Source organism: Bombus impatiens, unplaced genomic scaffold (genome assembly GCF_000188095.3).
Source record: "Bombus impatiens unplaced genomic scaffold, BIMP_2.2 scf_0318, whole genome shotgun sequence".
In the NCBI taxonomy this organism is placed as follows: Eukaryota; Metazoa; Arthropoda; class Insecta; order Hymenoptera; family Apidae; genus Bombus; species Bombus impatiens.
The window spans coordinates 1,317,156-1,341,323 of NT_176737.1; the positions used below are offsets into that span (position 1 = coordinate 1,317,156).

A 24,168-nucleotide genomic window follows, 5' to 3' on the forward strand; every position below is an offset into this window, starting at 1 on the left:
CGCAGCCGCCGTGTCGTTCGGACAAATCAACGCCGCGGGCTTACGGTCGTCAAATCAATATTTGCAGCTCGCCACCCTTACACACGGACAAGCTAGGGTGCAAAGTCAGGCGTGTTGGAATTAGGAGAAGGAGGGACAGGGTTGCCAAGAGTGGTAAGGTCGAAGAAGGAGAAGAGGCGAATTGGATGATAGTCGGCACCTACTCTGTGCGGTTGGTCGCACCGAAGATCGCCGGCAAACTGAATTAACCCAATGTTAACCCCGTGACCGTATGTTACCAACGACTTTCTGTTATGTCCCACGGGCTGCCAGGGTAAAGTCGATTATAACCGAGACGCCTCTGGCGCGCCAGGAATCCGCCACGAGCAATTTCGCAAACATACAGGCCGATACTCTGGACCAGTGACGTCTTTGTCCGTGATTCCCGCGGGAGCCGAACCCGCGCTACGAATTCGCGTTTGCTCCGGCCAATTTCCTTGGAAACGACGATAAATTTGATCGTTGTAGAAACATGACGTGTAATGAAAATGCATGGTAAATAGAACCAGATACAATGTACATACGTGTAACTAAATAATTATCAAAGTTCGATGAATCTCATTGTGAACCTCCTCGGAACAATGCGCTTTGATAATATCACGAGAGCGACTGGAGATAAAAGAAGTTAGCTTGATCGTGCCCGAGACTTTTGCTCGGAGTGTACATTGGGTCGTCGGTGTTATAGCGGAGGACATTATGCTTGATTAAAATTGTTTTATTTAGTTTAGCAGGATAATTTTCTCGAAAATTAAGACGATCTTGATATGTTCGATTAACTTATCGTTAATTTCCTGCTGCTACATTTTCGTCGCGATTATAATTTTAAATAGAACGACATCAAATACTTTGAAAGTTACGTTAAACGAACAAATGTATTCCGCCGCAAAATATTCTCACTCTACCGATTCTATCGAGTCTTACCGAATCCAATTCGTCCTTCTTTCCCTATCACTTACCCCATCGCATCAATCGCTTCATCAGCCTGCTACCATGACAAGCATCCGCTTGCTACAATCGGTATCCATTGAAACTTCGATATCGCACACTCACTTCGCACGATCCTTTCTCGTCAGATCCATGCCAACACGGAAACCTTACCACCTGAAACTAATTCGGCAAACGATCGTGGCTATGGTAGAAACGGATGCGCCGTATCGACCAGAGGAAGAGGCGCTAGCCGACTGGGGGATTCCGGTATTTATCATAGAGAGTGGACGCTCGCAAAAGGCATCGCGGAAGGCCCGTGAAAGCCAGTGTAACGATCCTGACACACGGACACCGGAAGAGATATAGGTGCTCGTTGATTGTATAATCTGTTTTGTTAATTGCAAGGTCCGCAGAGTCCGATACCTGCGGTTGCGTTCTGCTATGTTCAGCGCCAGTAAACCAGCCGGGCCTCTGTTCGGTCCTACTTCGAGCATTGTGTGTACCTGTAAAGGCCAACAACGAGCCAGACCACAGTCAGGCTCCCTTATGGGGCCCATGTCGAGCGTAGCGTCGGCGATGGGCCGAGTTTGAGGGGCGGTTAACCAACTAATTGCAATACCGACGCGTGCGCTTGGACTATTTGCGCAATTGCAATCATATCCGTCGTCGTTGTGTCGACTATCGCGAGTGTAATAGACACAGAGGCGACGTGCAAGCGCCGATGGACCGTCAAAAGCGGAATTCAGCGTTTTTCCGCCAGTCATTTTTCAAAAGCCATCCTACGCCGGTATCGGCGGCAGTGATTCGCCGTCGCGACAGCGGCTGTTACCATTGCGACTCTAGCGTTTTTCTTTTTTTTTTTTCTTTCTTCTTTTATTTATTTCGTTCGTTCCCCTCGTCTCACTGTCCTCTGCCATCGTGAGTCAGTTTCGGCAAGCCGCGTGAAAAACGACCGCGCAGGATTTATGTGCAGCTTTGTACGCCGTTTTGTTCCCCGAGACCTTCGGGCGACTTCGACGAACGATCTGTGGGTTTTGTTCGACTCTTAGCCAATTACGGCTGAAAAATATCGACGGGTGAAGTTTCTGTGATTGTAAAGGAACGATGAGGGCACTTAATTTCTGGGTGGTTTAACGCGTTTAATGGTATTGACACTCTGAAACCTGGTGTGGCTTTGTGAAACAGTTTGGCACGTTATTGCAAAGTTTTCTTCACTGTCAAAGTAACGGTTATGTTTCTGACGAGACAAAGAGCGAGTCGGTATTAATAAATAAAAGGTTAGAAGTTGTTTTAGAAATCGTCGCAAATATCCTTTTACTAATTGTTACTTCTTGTAAATCGTAAAACCTCGCTCTTCTAATAACTCACCAACAATATTAGTTGGATCATGCAAACGAGTTCCGAATATAGAATTATAAATATAATATTATAGAATATAACAAATATAAAATAAGCATTGATCTTTTAGCTCTGGTATCTCCTTAATTTGAACAAATTAAAGAAATTTCGAAGAATCGAGTCGTTTAACGTTTAACGTTCGTTCGACTAATAATTCACAAAGGATATAAACTTATTTACTCGGCTAATACCGAATGCTTAATAAATATAAATGTAATTAGTTTCTTACAAGCCAGAAGTTCGTCTTTGAGCACGTTGAAGACCGCTTTTTATTTCAGAAACCTCAAGTACTTTAGAGTTAATAATAAAACGTTACAAAGAGTTTGCGAAAGTTGTATGTTTCAAAGGAAAGAAACTGTCGAAGGGAGAAAATTTGAACTGCTTGGAATGAAACCTAAAATAATGAATGTTATCGATCGACCTTTTTTGCTCCTTGTAAATAAGACACTGCACACAGCATTACGAATAACGATGACATAAAGTATCTTTGATTAAGTTGGTTGCATCGTGTTAACAATAGTTTCATAGCGTGTAACGAAGATAAAGCGTTTGCAAAGTTCTTCCCATATCAACGGTACGGTCGACTAGGAATTTTTAATATCGCGTCAGTCGTTTTTTCAAACGCTAGCAACATCAACGTCGCGAATTATAGCGAGATTCGTAAATGTTCGATAGTATTCGTGCACTCGCGTAGCGTATTAAAAACAACAATTGCGATTAAAGTTTGCGTCGCAGCGAGATTTGACAGTCGTGGACGTCAACGATTTAATTAATGTCGATTACGTACGTTTCCAATGTCATACGAATTTACATTTTTTGTCAAACGAAAATCACGCTGGATTCGCACCTTTCCCCATTTTTCGCGATTTTATGCATTTTCCCTGAAATTAAAATTTTTATAAAATCCTGTCGATAATAATTTATATTTCGAAGGATATTTCAGCCTCAAAGTAGACATAGTTGTCGAATAAAATAATACCCTAGTACAATTGATATTTTGTAACCGTAATGAAATTTACCGCATTTAGTAATTTCTATCAACGTAGCGTAATCGTCGTGCGATCTTTTACTCCCAAAACCTACAGTAGTGATTTTTAAACTATTCGTTTAAAAAAAACACTACACTTTATTCGATGATAAATTTTCCTTATCTAGCAAATATATGTACATACGTACATATATCAAATCAATTTTGAATTTTTTATCGATCGACTCTTAACGTGATTCGCGTAAAATTATCATTTTCGAAAATGGATCTAGGCTGGTAAAAATTTCAAAAGGCTTGGTATAAAACAAAGCGATAGAAGTTTCCACGGGTCTTGATACAATCAATATGAAATCATTGCTTAACGAGTATCGCGACATATTTTCCACGAAAACAAAGAACGACGATAACGATCATTGAATATTACTTTCAGATTAAAGTAGGTTCTCGGAAGGTGTATTTAAATTCGATATTCGATGAAGGAGATCTGAATACCTCCTTCAATTATACCTCTTCCAATTTATAATCTGTTTCGATCATTTTCCTGGCCGTTAATCGCGCCGTGCCACGATTCGAGAACAGTCTCGTGACCGAGGCTTAAAATTTACCGGACGTTCCGTTTTCTTTTAACTTCTCGTTTTCTCAATGGCAAGAAGTTCGTTCGCGAGAACCGTCCCAGTTTCCCTTAGCTTCCGTTTTCCTCCTTACAGATAATGCGAAAATAATCATCATCGGTAACGAGAAAACTTCTCGACGCTTCTTGCGCTTTACTGAACTCGATAATGTAAATACACCCTCCTGCTATCTCAGTCGAATTAGAGAATCGTAGAGAATATGAATGCCCAGCTTCGTTCTCCTATTCGTACGACAACTCGAGAAGCGTTAGATTCCATATCGCTTACACATAGAAGTTGACTTGATCAGGTATCTGAAATTTCATAAGCTGCAAACTGCAAATTGCCAACACTATTCGATTCACTTATACGATGGGAAGAAAATTAATAAAACAGATAGCAGTTCTACAAGTGCAACTTTTCAAACTTGCCAGGGTCTTCTTGCACGATAACTTAATGTCTAATTAATACTCGATGCTTTTATCGAACTCCTTTAAAAGTCAATCAATTTTGGCAATTTTCCACCAAATAATTTACATTAATACGATTAATAATTTATACAACTTACAGTCGTAATCGTAAGCAAGTATTGCAATGTATCTGAAACACAACTGACACGACTGAAATTGTCATTACAGAGAAAAATACTCTGTCCGTACAAAGTTTTGCCAGTTTTCCAGAATATTCGTTCTTACTGAAATTGAAGGAAAGAAAGAAAGGAAACAGATCGCTGTTAAAATTCAATTGGATATGACGCATTTAACCGATTCCCTTTGAATATCGTTCGCGACAAAAATCCTTCGAGTGAAAGTATTTCGACGTCAGAAAAAATAATTAATTTGCAAGTTTGTATTCACTAAGATTTCTTACACTCCTATAATTACTGAGCACAACCATCATGGTGTTACTCTCTTTCTCTCTCTCTGTATCGTCGCTATCGAAATAACAGTCGAATAAGCAGTAATTACATCCTCGATCGCTTATCGTTGAGAAGCAATTTTCGTTTAATTGTTTCTGCTTCAAACGATTGCGTGATTGCCAGTTGTTGTGACTAATACTCGAAACGAACGAAAATCAGTGCACGATCGATCGGCCGGTGCAAAGATTTAAATCGAGATCTTCAAAACGTGGTTATTTCGTATGCAACTGGAAAAGGGCTTGGCGATATTTATTACCTTTGTAATTGCATGCTTCCTCGTAACATTACCATTTTCGATTGTGGTAATTCTATTAGGTCGTTCAATAAGTTCGTGCTAAGGTGTCGTTTTATGACGAATTTCTTCGAGTAACAATTGCCTACCTGCAACGTATCCAGTCGTTTCATAAGTTTTGCTCTTTCTTCGTTGTTCCATTCATACGAAGCATTATTTCCTATTTAGTTTTATATTCCAAATTGAAAATACTTCGAATGGGAATCTCGATCATCATAAGCGAATATTAAAATTATTCTTCGTTTAAAAAAATTTAAATACGTAAAGTAAAATCAATATAACAAATATCGCCAGCGTTAATGATCGCGTAGTATATGCAATGATTCGTGTAGTTATGTAAGCAGAAATGTAGGTTAATATTTCAGACTATCATCTCATGTGGATATACAAACTGTCCTGCTTTCGCTGTTCAGGCTAGAGATGTTCAATAATCTGACTTGCCACGTGACATTCAACGACAATGTGGCGATACATAAATTCTAATCATATCGTAACTAATTATAATAAACCAAAGACGAGATTCCGCAAATTTTTTATGTATCATCTAATGGGAATTGAGCTTAATAAATTTTTCCTATTTACAAAATAATTCTCATCTAACACTCGTCTCAATAGTATTCGTTTTTTTTCTAATACATAAAACTTAAAACCCTTTCCAAGCAGGAATAGAATCTACAAAATGTCGCACAACGCACCTTCTCGAACATTCAGATCGCTTCTACACATGCACCATCCCGTAGGTATTCTATCCCAACGTGTATAAAATAGATTCGACGAGCAGAAAACGTTAAACGAGACTGGTGGTCGGTCGTTTAACGCGTCGTTTAACGCGAAGAATCGTTTCTCATTAGAGAAGTGATTTGACATGTGTCAAACGGTTCCGCTAAATACGATACGCATTAGAAAGTCAATGTACTCACCGGTCGTGTACATGGCGACACCCTTCAGGGTCACTGGCTCGAGAATGGCAGGTTCGCTCCTCCCCTTTGCATTAATCGCGTACAGAAAAAGTCGATAACTCCTTCCTGTCGTTAGGCCTGCCACCTCGAAAGTTGGTCCGTTCGGACTGGCGGGCATAGTTTTGTTCAACAGAATTGGCCCGCCGTCTTCATCCGCGACCACTTCCAATTGATAGCTATAGATCGGAAGACCGCCGTCGTAACCCTCCAAGCAGCGAACTATCAGTCCGGTTCCGGACTTGGCGTTCAGTTCCTCCGCGTCTAAAGGCGCGGACATTTCTGTCGTGCTGCAGTTGTGCAGAGCGTACGGACGTCCTGCGGCTATCACCTGGAAAATGTGACCATTCGGCTCTCAATATTGGATGTTTGCACTTTTGAATTTAATCCAGTTCGAAAAAGTTCGTATTAGATTTCGATTTAGACGGTTCGATTCAATTATGGCACTTTCGATGAGGATGAGACACGCCATGTGTTTTAATTCATTAAAGGCCATTGTTGCGTTAACGCAACGTTTCATTCGCAGGTATTTTAATTACAATACATTGAACGTTGCTTTTTAACGTTATGATTACGAGAAAATTCCAAGGGTTCGCTTAATATTCTTTTCGTCGAGTATTATAATATATTAATGATTGCTGCTAAAACCGAGTATTCTACGAAAAAGCGATTTTAGTAAATTACGATGAAAATCTATGGCGTACGTAATTCACCGACACAAAAAATCTGCAAGTGGCAGAAATTTAAAGCAAATTTTGCTGTTGCTACAATAGTTTACGTGTACATGTGTATGTAGGATATTACGTAATCGATATAACTATGCTTAGATTGAACAGATCAACGTAGCAATCATGTGGTATTGTGTTGACTTAATTAATTGATAGAACTTGATTGATAGGGTTGATTGAAACCGATACATAATGTCGTATGGGGTTGTTATTCATCGCTATAAAAACTTTCACATAAATAGATGAAACATGAAGAAAAGAGCTTTTACGAATAATCTTGTTAGGCATATACATTGACGACAACAAATGTATTAATTCGACCAAAGATAAGTTACTGACTGAAATTAGCTTAATTTAATTAGTCCTATTCAAAGTATCAACCGGTGCAAATATTTTTCTCCAACCTTCGAAGAAAAAACGTGCTATATTATAACTTATTTCATTTTCATTTCACTGTTCAAATATTCGTAGTCTGTTAACAGATATGTTAAATAACAAATTAGAATTCTTGGCAAAGATATACCATTTTTATTCATCGGCCTATTACATACCGTGTTGGTCCATGAATGTGCAAAAGTGCGCAATTATCAAACATTTAGCTAGATGGAGTATTTTCCATTTTGGAAGAAATTCGATTCCGGGCCATTAAAAGCAATTCTATGTTTGCATGGCCGATCTGCAATACCCTCGTCGCATACAAATACGTATTCGAACATTTCTCTTTAATAGACTCAATTCCTGTAGATTTTTCAATTATACAATAGGTAGATCTTGCCTTAGAAAATTCATTCACGCGTCAAACTCGATTCCTTTTTCTTGTTCTCTCGTTCGTATAAACTAATCGCACACTTTACGTAAAATTCAATATCAACCAATAATTAAAATGAAATGTACCGATCTGATCATTAAATAGGTATTTAATTTTTCATTGTTTAGGTATAATCAATAATAATCGTTGATATTAACATTTCACAGAAAATGCACATGCAGCGACTCATGCAAGTATTTGAATCTTATCGTGTCACAATATTTTACTATACATATTTGTAACTATCATAAAAAATAAAATCATTAAAAGTCCATTCATTTGTAAAAATAGACGATGTAGCTTTCGTGTATTTTTGATCTGCTGTGTAAGTCCAGACAACTATAAACGTGTTTAAATTATTTTCTATGCCTAATATCCCTAATATCGTCCATTTCAAGTAATATCGCGTAGTGAACAATTCGGAAAATTGCAAGCTGCCGGTGCAACGTAAGATAAACGAGAGAAATGCATTTACCTGAAAGAGGCATGGCGTCCGTTGCTTGCCAACCTGGTTGCTCGCCCAGCACGCTACCGTACCATAGTCCATTTCCGTTGCGGGCGTGTAGTTCAGCCTGGACCCATGAAATTGTGGATACTCCTTCAGGTTTTCGGCAACGGACGGCGTCCCGACCGCTGCCACGTGAGAGTAACGAGAATGAGGAACCTCCACCAATTCTCCGGAATTATTGAATGTCCAGTGGAAAATCAACGGTGCTGGGTGACTCTCCACGGAACAAACCAACGATACAGTTTCTTGCTTCAGCGCGCCCACCACCACTTCGCTCCTGCCCTCCTTGCAAACTGGCGTGTCTGTGAAAGAATGTCGCGTTTGTTTTTATTATAACGTTTTAGTCGCCGAATTAAAGAATTGAAGATCAGTCGCGAAAGAAAAATTAAAGGTCTTGATTATTATAAATACAGATAATGTATAGACGAAATAGAAATAGAAACGAAGGGAGAAAAACATAATAAATTATATTTTTCATTTTTTAAAAGAGAGCAATTTTAAAATTTGATACGTCATCCTATATTATCGCGATTCCTTTGTGTTCCATTCTAGGGCTAAATACATATTCTTGGTGGCATTCGTTCAAATGATATCCAAGGCTGTCTGATCCATTCGTATAAAGGGGAGTATATTATAATTTATCGAATTCGATCATCGAATCACAACAGTGTCTCGTACTTCAATGTAAATTGTGCTTTAATGTGATCGAACGCCTATTACAAATCCGAAGCCGTATATCGTAACAAACTGAAGCGGTCATGCGGATCCAATTGACCTAATGCACGGATAAGTCGAACAGCGTATTAAAAGTGGCAAATTAAACATACGTTTTAATGTTTCCAACGTTTATGCAGATACGATATCGTTAAAATTTAACCAATTTTTAACTTGACACTTGCCGAGGTAATCGCTTGATGCTTGAGCTCGTATCCGTGCTGTAAATGAATTGCTTTCGAGCGAATTGTTACCTCTCCGATGGGTTTAACTTGCTTGCAAAAGTCTTCAGAAATGCTTGAGCTGTACTACTTCACTTCCAAATATTTGCTCCTTAATCAAGTAATCATTTCTCTTAACCCAAATCTGATTGGGAAAGTTCCATATCGGATGTAAAACTCGCAAAAGTTTATCCAATTCCGAATCGAAACTTGGAATCAAAGGAAGGGTCCATGGCAAGAAGGTATAATATTTTTTTCGCATGCTCCTTGCGTGCTCTTTATTGCTGGCTATGCCGCATTAGAAATTAATATTTTCCGGGGTTTATACCAATTACAACTGAGATGTACGATGAAAAATAAATACATTTCATTTTTTAGAATTTAACGTGCTATACATTACGTAAAATGACGATTTAAAGTTGAAACTGACGCAGAATATTGAAAAATAAATCTCCGTTTTCTGAGAGATGCTGAAACTTGATATTCTTCCTTTTCCCCATGGATCCTTTAAAGAAACGTCAAATACGATAGAGAAATTAATAAGACGAGTGCCAGAATTGAATGTTCAGATCAACTGAAGCTTAATATAAATAAAGAAGTTGAAAATTGTCGTACATAGGGATGAGATCTTTATTATTTATTTACATTACATCTCTATAGTCTCTGTATAAGTTCCAAATCAGATAACGATTAATAGCTTTAATAAATCTTTCATCCAGATGATAATTAATCATTTCGGTCCCTGATGCTTATGAATATAGCTGTATCTCTACCACTCAAAACTCGGTTATTCGCAACAAACAACTATCCAGAATTGTCATTCCCTCGGAATTACCTACAATCCTTTAAAGGATCTAATCCAACCTTTCCTTAATTTGTTCTTTCAAGCAGAAGAAATTACGACCGATATGGAAAGCGTCTAGAGAAGACGATGCTCGAGGGAGCGTTTAATATCCAAATGTGAGAGATGTTGGCGCGTGAAACGGAAGAAGAAGCTCGACACCACTGAACTAGCGACTGGTTCGATCGATCGCCTAATAGGAAATTCCCTTGACATCGGTATTTGCAATAGGCCATGGCATACGGAAATTCCAAATGGCACGAGAGATGATTTACGGCGGAAGTACGGGATCACCAGACGGCTTGGTTTCAATCTGATGCGTTTGATGCACTGCCGAATTAATTACTAATACGAGAAGTCGACGATACTGGATGCTCGACGTATCATCGGCACTGCATTTGTCGAGTGAAACGCACAGTACACAGTTCCTGATTAGTACGCATTACCAGTCGCCTGATGTTAATCGAGATGCGTATAATGTTGTCTTACGGATGTACTGCAGCTTCTTTGTATAGCAGAGCAGTATATTATTTGAAATTTACTTCTCGAACTATCAGGTAAATCAATTTCATTTAAACGGATGGCTCGCCAGCTCAGATTGCAAATGAAGAGCGACGCGGTGCAGTGATATATTACGATTTGATTACCGATATAATGAAAATGTTAGATGTTATTATTAGACCGAGGATTATTAAGCGAATTCAAATTTTATGAATAGAAATGAAAGAAGATCATTATTACGGGTATTTTACCTTGGATATTTTATACGTCTTTACGCATTGTACGTTTAAATTTTGAATCCATAAACATCCACAGGCTAATTTATTCTAAATCGAGCGACCAAACTGCTGGATAATAGTTTTCGCGTGTTTCATAATTGAATTTCCTGTTTCTTGAGAATATTAATCCTCGGATGGCGAACAACAGATGGTAGCGAGTGCTTAGTTATCTCTTACCCAACGCTCTCTGAATCACGTGTCTGTGTCATTATTTTCATCGACTTACATATGCAATTTTATTTCTTTAAGTAATTTCACTAGCGAATAAAGATCAGGTAAAAGATCGAATAAAACGCGTACCGCTAGTTAAATTCGTCAGCGGAAATAACTCGATTTTCGAAATTCTCGAGCGGCTCGACTCAAGGATCAATGCCAACGGTCGAAACAGCAGCGAGTGACGGAGAAATCCTAAAACATTAGGGCGAATTCGCGGTTTCCTTTAACTCGGCGCGCCCCCACTGTTGTCTCGCGTCGCGTCGGCCTGGCTTAGCACATTGCCAGGCTGCGTTCACCCACACATGAATATTCAGTTATGCTTTACATACATTGAATATGCATCGGAGTCCTTCCTTCCCTCTTAGGTCATTTACAAGATGCAGATATGCCGGGCTACCAACGCCACTACCGACCATTCTAATAGAATAACTCGTGCTGTGTGTTTTACAGAAAACTATCCGCCCTATCCTCATCCTATCTTTATCCTCTGTCCTTATTGCCTGCTACGTTCCTCTTGCCGCTTCCTTTCACACCAATTTTCTCTAACGGAGGCTAGGAAAGGTCCTTTCGAGTCTTTGATTCCAGTATTCGACCGCTACTTGCCATCGATTAAGTAATTATCGAACAGCCGAGGCGAGAGCTGGCAAATTAGAGAATTGGCGAGAGAATATCAAGCCCAAGCCGCAATTCTATTCGCGACCTCTTCCGTTGTTCTTGTGATTAACGAGTGGAAGCAGGGCTTGAGATCAGGCCAATGGAACGCTTTTGTGCTCACGCGGGAGGAGAACGGTGTTGCCCGTTGTTTGGCTAAAATTTTCGAATCGTTGTTTCAACCAAGTTTCGTTGGCCGATTGTGTTAGCGACAGGAGCGTTTGTTTATTCGCGAAAACAATCGTGGATCGATTACTCCAAGATTAAGAACGAAGGAAATTATTTAAAGCGTGTAAAAAAGCGTGATAATCTGAGAATTAAAAAAAAAAATCATTTGAAGCAAGAAGATGTATTCAGCGAAGAAATAGAATTTGAAAAAATATATATGTATATATAGAATTTTGTTCGTATTCTAGCAAGTGAAATAAAAAACTAGTGTAATTTAATTTCCCTCCTTGTGAGTACGAGATAAAAATTTCTTCTCGTTTGCCTTAATTTCGTTATAATTTGTTCTTATTTATATTACTAACAAGAAGCAATATAATTCGAATAATTGATTAAAATACTCTAAGACTAACTGTTAAAATGCGTGTATAACTATATAGAAATTTTTTCTATAGTACAGCATTCGAAAATTTTCTAATATACGTATCATAAAGTATCGTTCGATTAAATTTTGTACGTAACATTAAGAAATTAATCAATCACGTTAACGATGGATATATTTAAGAGCAAATTTATTTGTAGAATCGAGAAAATAAAAGATGAGAGATACGTAAACTCACACATTATTTGAAGAGTCACCGGGTTACTGGCAGTTTTCCCTTCGCTATTGGCAACAAGACAAGTATAATCACCTGCCGAGTATCGGGTTATACGCTGAAGTACCAGAGAATGATCACTGAGGACGATACCTGCCGTGGCATTGTTCTTTAGCTCTTTGCCCTGTAACAAATAGCTCTATTCCGTGTAACGGCAGTTGCGAAATTTTGTTAATGTACATTACAAAATCTTATTATTTGTAAATTATTTTACAGCAAGAGGTATGATATTTATTTTAGAATAATCATTAATCTTTGAAATCTAGATGAAACATAACCTTTGTGTGTAAACATTTTTAATAAAAATTATCCATTCCTGTTAAATATCTTGTTAAATATAAATCTACTTAACGCTATTTCTCATCAAAATTATCAGCGTTTATTCTCTTCGTTAATTTTAATATATAAGATAAGATAATTAAATTTAAATTAAAATTAAATTTCTAAGAGAAATATCCAATAATTTTCTAATTGTTGTATACATCATAATCTAAAGAATCCAAAGAAACGCAACTAGCTGCTCATCTTATCGTAAAGCCCTTAAAATGTATTATTTATGAATACGCTATGTCGAAACTTACGTCTTTGAACCAGGCAAGCTTGTACACTTTCGGATTAGCCCTGACTGAGCACTCGAAGTAGACATCGTCGCCCTCTTTGATATCATCGGGATTCAAGGTCTTGCCCATTTTCAGAGTGACTACCGGCTGATACTGCACGTCCAGTCTCCACTTGTCCTCCAAAGCGCTGCCAGAAATAACGGGATTCTCCGCTCGACAAGTTAAGTATTTGCCATCGTCGTCGATGCTTGGCACGAAACTCAGGACACTGAGGCTCTCGTTATTTTCCAACGGATACTGCCAATGAAAATATTCCAACGTCTAGTTATAATTGCGAGAACGATTGAACGTTTTGATATAGAGTGGAAGGTGGATGTATAAATTACGGAAAATGAATCATTTTTCTAGGATACGGAATGAGATGAATTAAATATTAGAATTGAAAGCGATATTTTCAGATGTAAATTGAACGTTTGATCACGTTCGTCGGAGGGGGTAATGCAAATCATACGTTTTAGATTTTATTTAAAAAGCGAAATATCAGCTTTTTTTTATCTTTCTAATTCGGATCGATATTTATAGCGAGGAATTTCGAGAGAAAAAAAGCTACCGATAATATCAGATAAAGATCAAACGGATGATTGAAAGTTTATATGGAGTTAACAAAGTTACCGTGAATAAATATCGGTGCTGCTATCGATATCTTTAAAAGAGGTATTTCTTATATAGACAACTATTCTTATTTGTATGAAATTAAATCTTCATTATATTTTGTTATAAAAAAAAGTTATTTTAAAAGAGTAAGCATTACTTGATATTTTTTTCACACCAACGAGCAATTTCAAAAGATTGCTATTCGTTACGAAGAAGTATCGTAGTAACGAAAGCGTATATCGTTTCTATCAAACAACGTTCGCTCCGTGCTTTTCATTGCCCTCTGTCCATCGCTTACCCTAATCCCTCGATCTAACAAAGATTAACGTTTCCGATTTTACAGAATCAAAAGCTAAACAGATTTCGCAGGCTGTAATGGCCCGGTTGCGTAAACGAAAGCATCCGAGCGATTTGTCACTGGTTTAATATGAAAATCCATTCGACAGTGGCTTGCATTGCCGCGCAAGAGAAATGAGAAAATAAAGGGGCACGGCGACAAGAGGCGGAGGGGAGGGCAGGGGCTGAAAAATAGATTAACGATTTTTCAGAATTTACGATGCAGTCGCGTGGAATTGAGGAAACTGTAGCCCGACCAGACGGGCTAGTATAGCAAATGGGTGGCAGGTCGATGACTGTCTCCTGGCTGGATTTCATCTTTCTGTTTCTCTTATAACGCGCCGCGTAACCTTCCGTTTCCACGATGTCATTTTAATGATAGCGCCACGAGGCATACGTATCGAGAAAAGCCACGCATTCCGCATGAGTATCGCGAGCACGATGAATGGAACTAACAGTTCGTCAGGATGAATGTCGCTTCGCGAGCTACCACCACGCTTCTTCTCTCTGTCTCTCTCTCTCTCTCTCTCCCTCTTTTTCTCTTTTGCTGTTTTTCTTTTTCCAACCCTTTCTGACCAGCAACGCCATTATCCGTTTATTTCACTGATTTTTCGTCTCGCTCGCTCAACGTTGACGGTTCGTCTCTCATTTTTCCAGCGTAAGCTACGAACCGCACAGACTCGGTTCGCTTCGCCTCGTTGCGGAGCGATCGAATTTCTCGATAAAATTCTGCGGATAGTCGAGCACCAGCGTCGATATATCTTGCAGGGAGGATAGTGTGCGCAGGCTACGATGGTGCGACCGCTATGCCGGATACGCGCGAACGCGAAACTTATCCGCGCAGAAATTGAGGCTATCTCTTCCGTGAATGATGCAAAATAAATCAGATCTTTCGCGGCTTTCCCTCGCTTCATAACGCTTTCAGTCGTCAACAGCTGACGCTTCGGTCGGGTTATAGAACTACGCAATTTATCTATTCCGTTCTTTTGTACATGATCGAAGTAAGGAAGAAATGAAATACTCTATTCTGTCAGTGTAACTAGGCATACGTCAACGCTTGAGTAATCGACTAGGAATTTTGCAAGAATCATTGACAACGAACGGTAATTTTAGTGTTTTAGTGACGAACAGTGAATTTAGTGTTATTTCTTCTTAGCTTTCGATAATATTCTACCTTATAGATGCGATTTCTTAGACATCTTTTTAAGAAGACTATTTTCCTAAACGTTGCATGCGTCTGTATGTAATAAAACTAAAACGCATGGTTGCAATGGACATAAATGCAAATGTGTATACCCGATGGACATGACATAACGTGGTTATAAATAAAATAAGGAGCGGCTAGCATAATTTAATGCGAGAGAATATCAGATAAGGCATATATCATTTTAAAACATCAAAGATAATTAGGTATTATATTAAAAGCAGTAGAAGCTTGTGATACCTACACCATGCAGGACGAACAGAGCTCTCATATTTTTTACTCTACTATATCGTTTCAAATAAACTAAAAAACTTCGAATTACGCTTTTATTTTATTTTTATAACTACTAAATTGTAATTTAGTCTATATCTTTATGAACATAATTAGAAAAATAAAACCTAAGCAAAGTGTATCTTCGCGGAGAGACGCAATCGCGAAGAAACACGTCAACGGGAGTCGTAAATTCCCGTTACGATTATAATAATCGACACCACGAATTGATCGATTGCCTGATTTCCGTTAAGATAATAGGGGTGGTTAAGATAGTATAACGCTGCGATTAACAGAGTTATAAGGTTTATATTTCCAACACTTATGAGGTACACTGTTGAGTATGTATACGTTAAGTAAATGATTGATTTAAGGAGAGTAACCCGTTGATGACTTGTTGACTATTCTAACGTTGAAGAATAAGTAAAGTACAGTGACGATGCTGTGTCGGAGGAAAGCTAGCGATGGGTGTGTCCAGCGTACGGGATCATCGGATTTGTTCATGACACGAAGATTTGCTTCTTGCCACTTCTATTTCTACTCATATTTTCTCCGCGATAATGTAGCATAATCCAGACTGTAGAAAAGTTTCGAAAAGCGAAGAATTTCCGTTTCGAAACACAGGAAAAGTAAATTCGGTTTTCAGATTGTACGATTACGAAGGAGAAACAGCCCCGTTGCAAATAAGAAATGAAAGTAAAGTCTTCGGTAATTTATCGAGGGGCGTGGAAGGAGTGGTAGAAAAAGAAGGGAATGGAAAGGGAGTATCCAGTGGATTTGAAGTTCTATCTCGTCAGTAGCGGGGAAGGTGTCGAGTCGACTCAGGATCGAAACGAAAAAAGAAGCAGACCGCTTGTTGGAAAAACGGAATAACTTCATTGCGCCAACTTCCCGATGAGTCGTTGCGAACTGGAGAAACTCGTGGCGCATCGATTTCCAGAATTCTCCTTAAAATCGCGTCACGAACCTCGCTGACACATGCGTAACTTCCACAACTCGAAACGCTAACGTGGTCGATTCGATTGGCGACTTTTGCGATTTGCTGATTCTGTAAAGATCGCGGTTTTCCTTCCGTGTTCCTTACTTTTCTCTTCAATTTGCATCGTAGATGCTGTCGAAGCTCGAAGCTTGTTTCTAAAACGACGCCAATACCGTCTAAAATCAGTGAAAACGTTTTATGCAGCACCAGAGAAATTGTAGCGAATATACGCAATTGGGGATTTTTCGCGTATCAAGTGGTTATAGAGGCATAAAGTCTAACAGAAGGCAACGAAAGTCGCTTACATATTCCTCGAACAGTTACAATCGACATGAGAGTTTATAGAAGCGCGTATCTAGAAAATGACGGAGTGATACTGAAATGAAAGTATGCCATGTGACAAGTAATATATTAAATGACCGATGTAAACGTAGACAAACCGACATATTTGTATTATATAATTACAGTAAGAAATATTTGAATTCGTATCAATGGAAGAATTTCATTTTTATTGCTTATCGTACAAAACTCGAGCAGTTTTAGAAAAGGAGATAAGAAATTTTACGGCATTCGTCGAGAGAATAGTAAGGTTGGAAACGGAATATTGAGCGAGAGAAATTATACTGAAAACAGAACGGAGCGGACTATTGGATTTTGCAAAATTCCAATTATCGGTAGCGGAACGTTTTTAATTATCACGAATTATATTACACATTGTTCCCAACATCGATGCATGCTTTCTCTTTAGGCATTGTAATCCAGTCGTTCGAACGATAAAATTACATCGTGAATAGAGAACGAGGCAATTTCCATTGTAACGCGAACAGTATTTTCATAATAAATCCGTTACGAAATAAATGTACGCTTTCACATCGGCGTTTGTGGAAATTGTTAGGTATTTATCCTCGACAAAGCTTACATTTTGCGCCATTTTCTTAATCTGCTTTTCCGCCTTCCACCAAGTAATTACTGCTTCTGGTCTAGAACCACTTGTCCTGCACTCCACATCGTAGTTCTTGTCAGCGGAAACTCGAGGCTCCTTCGTCAAAATCTGCACGACCAGTGGCTTTACTGAAATAAAAGATACAAAATGTCGGTTTTTGCATAAGATCGATAAAAAGCAGATTCCAAAAAAGAGGAGCCTGGTTTATTAAACACAAGAAAATGTTATATAAAATTCATCGAGGAACAACGCATCGCGTAAAGCTTCGATATCGTCGAATACGTAATAACAAGTTGTTTTATACAGTTTTAAATCGAAGCTCATAGATGAAACAAATGATAAATCGCATTTCCTATCTTTTGTAACAAAGTAATTTTAAAATTCGATACGATGTCGACCGATTGTACGACAAAAACATCTTTTTCATTTGATTTCAAATACAGTAGCTCGCGAAAATACTTGACCACTTACTACACGAACTTTTTAAACGTATATATAGCTGTAGTATATTAATTTCAATGTTAATAACTTTCAATAACTTTTTCTAAATATGAATGCAACTTTTGCATTCCTTAGTTTCTGTTTGAGAAGTAGTCGTCGTTCTAAAAACGTTGAATATGAATTTCGATGCATCGTTGAATTTCTTCCAAGCTAGCAGGAAAACTTTCTATCCTCTAAAACTGAAATTTTCCTGTAACTTTGTTAAGTTGTATAAAGGATCGAAACTGATAGCGAGCAATTTCTGTTTCTACTCTGTTTTCACTTCTTTACCAGAAACTTCAAACATTGAGTGCTCGATTTGCGCTGTTATACAAATATAATGTTTGTAATACGCTACTACTCTTTTCACTTAATAATTTTACATAGTTAGAATTCGCAACGAACAAAAATCTGCCTAAAATATGTGACTAAGATATGCACGACGTAACATCCTCTCTAGAAGTTGTATCCTTCTAGATACTAATTTTCCAGTATATTTCAATAATTTTCTGTATCCCGTATCTCTAAATTTTCTGATTTTTTTTTTAATATCGTGCTAAGCTTTCCAAAGATCTTTTTAAATAACTTTCCTAAAAATATTTATAATTTTCGTTCTGTATCCAAGTCCTTGTACGTATACTATAAAACTACAAGTCAATTTGCATTTGCGTTGTATGCGAGTGTAAGTACATAAAGAACATATTAAAATAATTCAAATCTTCTAACTATTAAAACTCGCAAAAACAAGATAGCATTGGATGCGATATCAGCATAATTTAACGCGAATAACGACACGATAAACATGCAACGAAATAAGTAAGAAGGAATTAAAATTTCGCGAGAAGATTCTTAACTAGACATAGTTTGTTCTAAAGCACGTTATATAATCAACTCTCACCTAGTTGCAAAAACAAATTTTCTCCCTGAACAACTTAACTTTAACCAACTTATGCGAGCGCTGCCACTTTCCGAACTTATCCTCTTGGCTCTGTCGTTCGTGAAAACTGCAAATTATTCCGACGAAGCGTCCTGTCCTGTCGTCCCATTTTCGTGATGCTCCACGCGTCGAGATAATGTGAACGAATCCAAGGGAACGATAAGACAACAATGTCTAATTCTGTTTAGCAAATAGAGACAGGCCTTTCTTAAACTCCGTGTAACAAGTTCATATTCAACTCGATCGTCAAAAATGTTTTACATCGTTGCGCTAACGACTCGCTGTACATTGCTATACAAAAATATATTTTGAAGGTTTTGGTCGATTATTAGTGAAAATGTTTGAATTTGCCAATAGTGTACGAATTACTATTAAGGTCTGTACAATAATTGTTTCAATATTTTTATAATTCACTGTATATATATGTCAGAAAAGTGTCGAAGCATTGTACTCTTACCGATAAGTAAACGATAAATTATAGCAAGTAGCTGGAACGAGGAAACTTCAGAAATAGCGTCTTCGAAATTACAGAAACGGAATAGAAACGTATAAGCCGCACGTGTTTCGCGGAAATATCACGTTGCTTAGGGTTAAGGAGAATCTTTCAAGGCGTTTATTGCCGCGTAAACGAGCGAGAGAGGCTCGAAGAAGGGCGTCTTACATGTCGAAAGAACCTCTTAAAATGCCGACGGCATGGTACTGCGGTAAATCTCAATTATTTAATTTCTTGGTTATGTCAACAACCCCTGTGTTTTCCGGTCTATTGAAATTAAACGATTTTCTTGCCAATTTCCGGGCTTTAAATTAAAACGAACTGAAACGAATTAATGCGAAAGTATTCAAGGAAATAAAGTTGCAATTACAGAGAGTTAATCATACGTCTCAAGTACGTAAATTATGATATTCTTACTTAGAATTAAGAGTATCATCCGTTCGTATCGTACTCTTAAACCTATTCAATCACTTAAGTTTAATTATTAAAGTAGTTGGTCTAGAGGGTTGAAAACTTTCTCAGTTTTAATCTCCGTAACAAGTTTTACGTCTGGAATATTAAATTTCATAACTCACTTTGAAAAGTGATAGCAATTTTCGTACACGGAGTTTTTAGTAATACAGCTACTCATCTTTACAGTCAATATTTGTCGCAGATGAGAATCAAATATTTAACGAATTCTGTAATTCTTGCTATTCAATTGTTTGTAATTACATATATACGATCATGCTGCCTTTAGGCAAAATTTATTAACAACTTTATAATTGGATATTTAATTTCAATATTATGTAACGCATAAACATATTTTAAAGCACGTATAATGCTAGAAGTGTTTGTTCTTCGTTAAATATACAGCACGCTGCTACGTATTGGTTGTATAACATATGCAAACGTTTCATTGCAATTATCAGCGGCTACTTATATCGAGCAATTTTGCAGGATGAACGATAGAGAATATTGAATTTCCTATTAACGTCGTCGCTTGTGCGTTGACTACGGAAATTCATAGGTTGGAACGTATACATCTGTCACGGTAAATGCATATATGTACCGCCTGTCCATTTCCATCAGCGATAAATCTTGGAACGTCTATTGATTGCAATTATTGCATGCAATATTGGATCGCCTTAATCACGCAGAATAAGGCATGTGTAACGCCAACGAGTCGCTGCAACATTCTGTTTACGATAATTGTTTCACCACTTTAACGTGTTATCGAATGTGATCTACGAATACGGTTAGCAACGAAAATGTCATACATCTGTTCTATCGAATTAACTAAAATTTCACATCAAGATATACGTGGTAACTTATATGGGTCTTAGAATAAGGACAAGTAATGATGTTTTATTTGGAGTTAAGTTTAGTTTAACGAGCGATACTCAATACAAAAAACTGATTACTATATCGTCGTACGTCTTATTATCATACTCGGTTCTCAACTTCCCGATTCATACTCTCCGGCTCCTTCACTAACACTCTGTGGCTTTTCCACTGACTCTCTCCGACTTCTCAACTAACACTGCCGCTTCTCAACTGACTTCTCCCCCGACACTGTCGCTCCTCAACTCACACCCTGTCTTCTCAACCGACGCACTGCCGCTTCTCAACTGACCCTCTGACCGTTCTAGCATCCCTTTGTCTTTTCTTAGGCCCACCACGCACGTGTTCCGCAGACGCTCGTTGCAAGGGTCACGTTTCTACAAAACTATCCAGCTCTCGCGACATTGCTTATGGTTAACTTGATGTTTCTTAGGCCCTTTTCCACGATACTACATATATATATGTTGGAGATGAAAGGACGCCGAAGCCTCCCCTTTGGAACTTTAGCAAAATCCCCTAACATTATAATCTAGATTCTAATCACAGTCGTAATTAGGCAACTGTCGTCATTCAATTCGATGATCTCGTGTCCTTAGACAGACTCCATCATAGTTTTCCTCTGCAGCATCATCGCGACGGAAAGTCATTCTCTCGTGAGGTTTCACTAGCGAGTTACATAGCGTCTTTACGCTCGCTGAATATTTTACGTTTTAACAGAGAGCTAGTTTAGTAATACTTGTATCGTAGACAACTAAATCGAGTCCAAGTTAGACTTTGGAAGAAAGTACATTTGTTATCCCGTCGACCGTGGATTCGTTTTCTACCCTAAGACCATTGTCATTAGTGTCTAATCACCGGGGTTACTTGTCAATTCTGCAATATCCACACTTGTACTAATAATCATATTTGCTAGTCAACCAGTCAATGTCTTCTCTATTGCATAACGACAATGTGTAATCCAAATGAAGATTCGTTTCACGCCCCTAACCCTAATCATAATGAGAACCCGACATATATATACGACAGTGTCTTGATATTATGAAACAACTCGTCAAAATATTACAAGAAACTAACAATTTGAGTTGGCCAAATTATTATTAAATTTACAAAATTAAAGAAAGGGCAGAATAACGTTGCATGTCCGTTCGCTTATTCTTTCTCGTCTTATATTCCACAAAGCCTATACCACCGACTAGTTACATTTTACTGGCCGTTCATCGGTAGAAATTTAATAACGATCGAGACTGAAAACAAAAGGCCAGTTGTATCTAGCACGATCTATAATACCACGTTGCCCATCGCGCGGTCTGCCTCGTAAATTCCAGCGCACGCTTATGCGCTGCCGCAACCAGCCACTCGTACAACCCCTAATTGCCATTAGCCGGTAGCCACTTCTCTGAAATTGGTTCCTCCGTTCCGTTTCGTGGCTTCGCTGCTACCCTATGTGCGATGGCGATCCTTCTCGTCGCTCGACCAACCCCCATTCTCCTTTCACTCACCAACGGATACATACGTTCGCGTTTATAAAGAGTTTCGTTTCTCGAAACATTCGATTTTTGGATACCAAACGAACTTTTCTGTAGCTTGTGAGGGAGGAAAGAAGAAACGAGATTGTCTTGTTCCCGTGGCAGTTTATGCATCGATGGTTATCGATAACACAACGAAGATTATGTACCACGATCGAGATGTTACGTGTCACTATCGCGTGTTCACACGAGATGTTGTACTGTAACGATTATAACTCGTTACAACTTTCTAAACTACAACATTTTGTTATACTTCAAATCGATAATGAACGGCTATAGTTATGTTAACTCATTAACGTTGACGTTCGTAGGAAACACCACTTACACGAGAGTATGTCATAGAAATTCATTGTACCAGACGGGAATAAAGTTACAATGACAGTTAAACAACTAGATAGAATGATATATTGTGAGAAATTATAGATATAAAACCAGAAAGACATGTCATATAAAATTGAAAGTCTATCAGAAGCATATGTATCTTGAGATAACAAGTTGCAATGCGAAATTCTGTTTTCTAGATTTTCACTTTCAGATCAAAACGGAGCCTTATGAGACGATAAGTGATCAAAGAAGAGGTAGTGTCTGAAATTTTCGACTGTTTTTAGCAATTGTTAAGACATGGCATTGCTACTACAGTTGGGTGCAGTTAACATTCCCAAATGCGAATTTTTACAAAAACCAAACGACATTCGTTTGTTCACGATATGCCCACATTCACCCAACCAAAATTTTCGTTTGTCTTTCCGCCCCAAAAATGTACCAGTCCTTTTAAATTTTCATTTAGCAATAACTTTTTTTTATAAATGGCGGACAAACAAAAATTCTGGGTGAACAAACATATCTCACTTGAAAGTCAACGAAAAAGTTCACGGGGCGCTGATTACAAATTGTTTGAAATTTTCATTTGGTGATAACTTCTTTTTCGAGGGTGGACGAACGAAAATTCTGGATGGACAAACGTAAAAAAATTGTGAACAACCGAATGCAGCTTGGTTTTTGTAAAAGCTCGCATTTGGGGATATCAAATCCATGCCACTTTTTTTAAAATTTGGTGATAACATTGTTTTGGAGGGAAGACAAACGAAAATGTTTCTCGAATAAATGTGGACAAGCGAATGTTGTTTGGTTTGGTAAAAACTCGCATTCGGGGGCGCCAAATTCATTCAGCTTACTGGTACACTTTCATGTCTATAGGATTTTGTAAATTAAAATACTTATTGTTATATCATTAATAATACGATTCCTCGTTATGTCTATTGATTATCGTGGATTATATAAAAAGTTAAAAAATAAAGAGAATCCAGTTACAGGAAAAAAATATAAAGATTGTAATTAAAGATTATTTCTAAGAATTTGAATAATATTGCCTTTTGAGTAAAACCAATTTGAAAAGATGAATAAGTGGTAGGATTGACGAATAAACAGAAGAATGAATAAAGGAAGTTAAATGAGATTCAAATCGAATGAGTAGCAGAATGAATGTGTGTACCGAAGAGTGTGTATAAGTCGTAAGGATTCAAAGGCTTTCATCTTACGAGCATTATGAGGAGTGTTTTAATATCCTCAGATAATTTTTGTGCTAATTTACTGGAAAAAATTAAAATTGAAATTAATTTACTTCTCTGTTTGTAAGATATTTTCGTATTACCATGATATAATAAATAATTGTTTAGTATTAATACTATTAAAGATAATTAATTAGTAATTTCGTTTTTTAATGTTTTGAGTAGATTACAATTTGTATGATTGGCATAGTCAATGATATTTCATTGCAAGCTTTCTACGTGTTTACGATGTCGGCTGACTCTTTTAAGGTTACTCTACTTGCCAAATTATAACACCATTTATTCCACAAACTGTTCTGATTCAATAAAGGGACATTTTTTTGTTACAAAGATTAGCCTAAACCCTACATTTTGTTTTCATTTGTCAGATGAAATATTTATAAACAAAAATTAATTTCAATATTTTGCATTCGATACAGTATGACAATAACAAACGCTGAAACGCTTTAATGCTGAAAAGATCGTAAGACGAGAGGTT

At 37.8% G+C, this 24,168-nt stretch overlaps 1 protein-coding gene across 2 annotated transcripts in view; it reads right to left on the reverse strand.

The window, feature by feature from the left end:
- Window positions 1-24,168, reverse strand: part of LOC100749762 (hemicentin-2-like) — a 211,922-nt gene that overhangs the window by 23,812 nt on the left and 163,942 nt on the right. For both annotated transcript variants that reach the window (XM_033320493.1, XM_003489189.4), the window contains 5 exons: window positions 17,340-17,491; window positions 12,999-13,274; window positions 12,382-12,541; window positions 8,142-8,476; window positions 6,095-6,461 (listed from right to left, as the gene is read on the reverse strand). In XM_033320493.1, coding sequence (XP_033176384.1) covers window positions 6,095-6,461; window positions 8,142-8,476; window positions 12,382-12,541; window positions 12,999-13,274; window positions 17,340-17,491 — 1,290 coding nt within the window. The remainder of the gene's footprint in view (window positions 1-6,094; window positions 6,462-8,141; window positions 8,477-12,381; window positions 12,542-12,998; window positions 13,275-17,339; window positions 17,492-24,168) is intronic.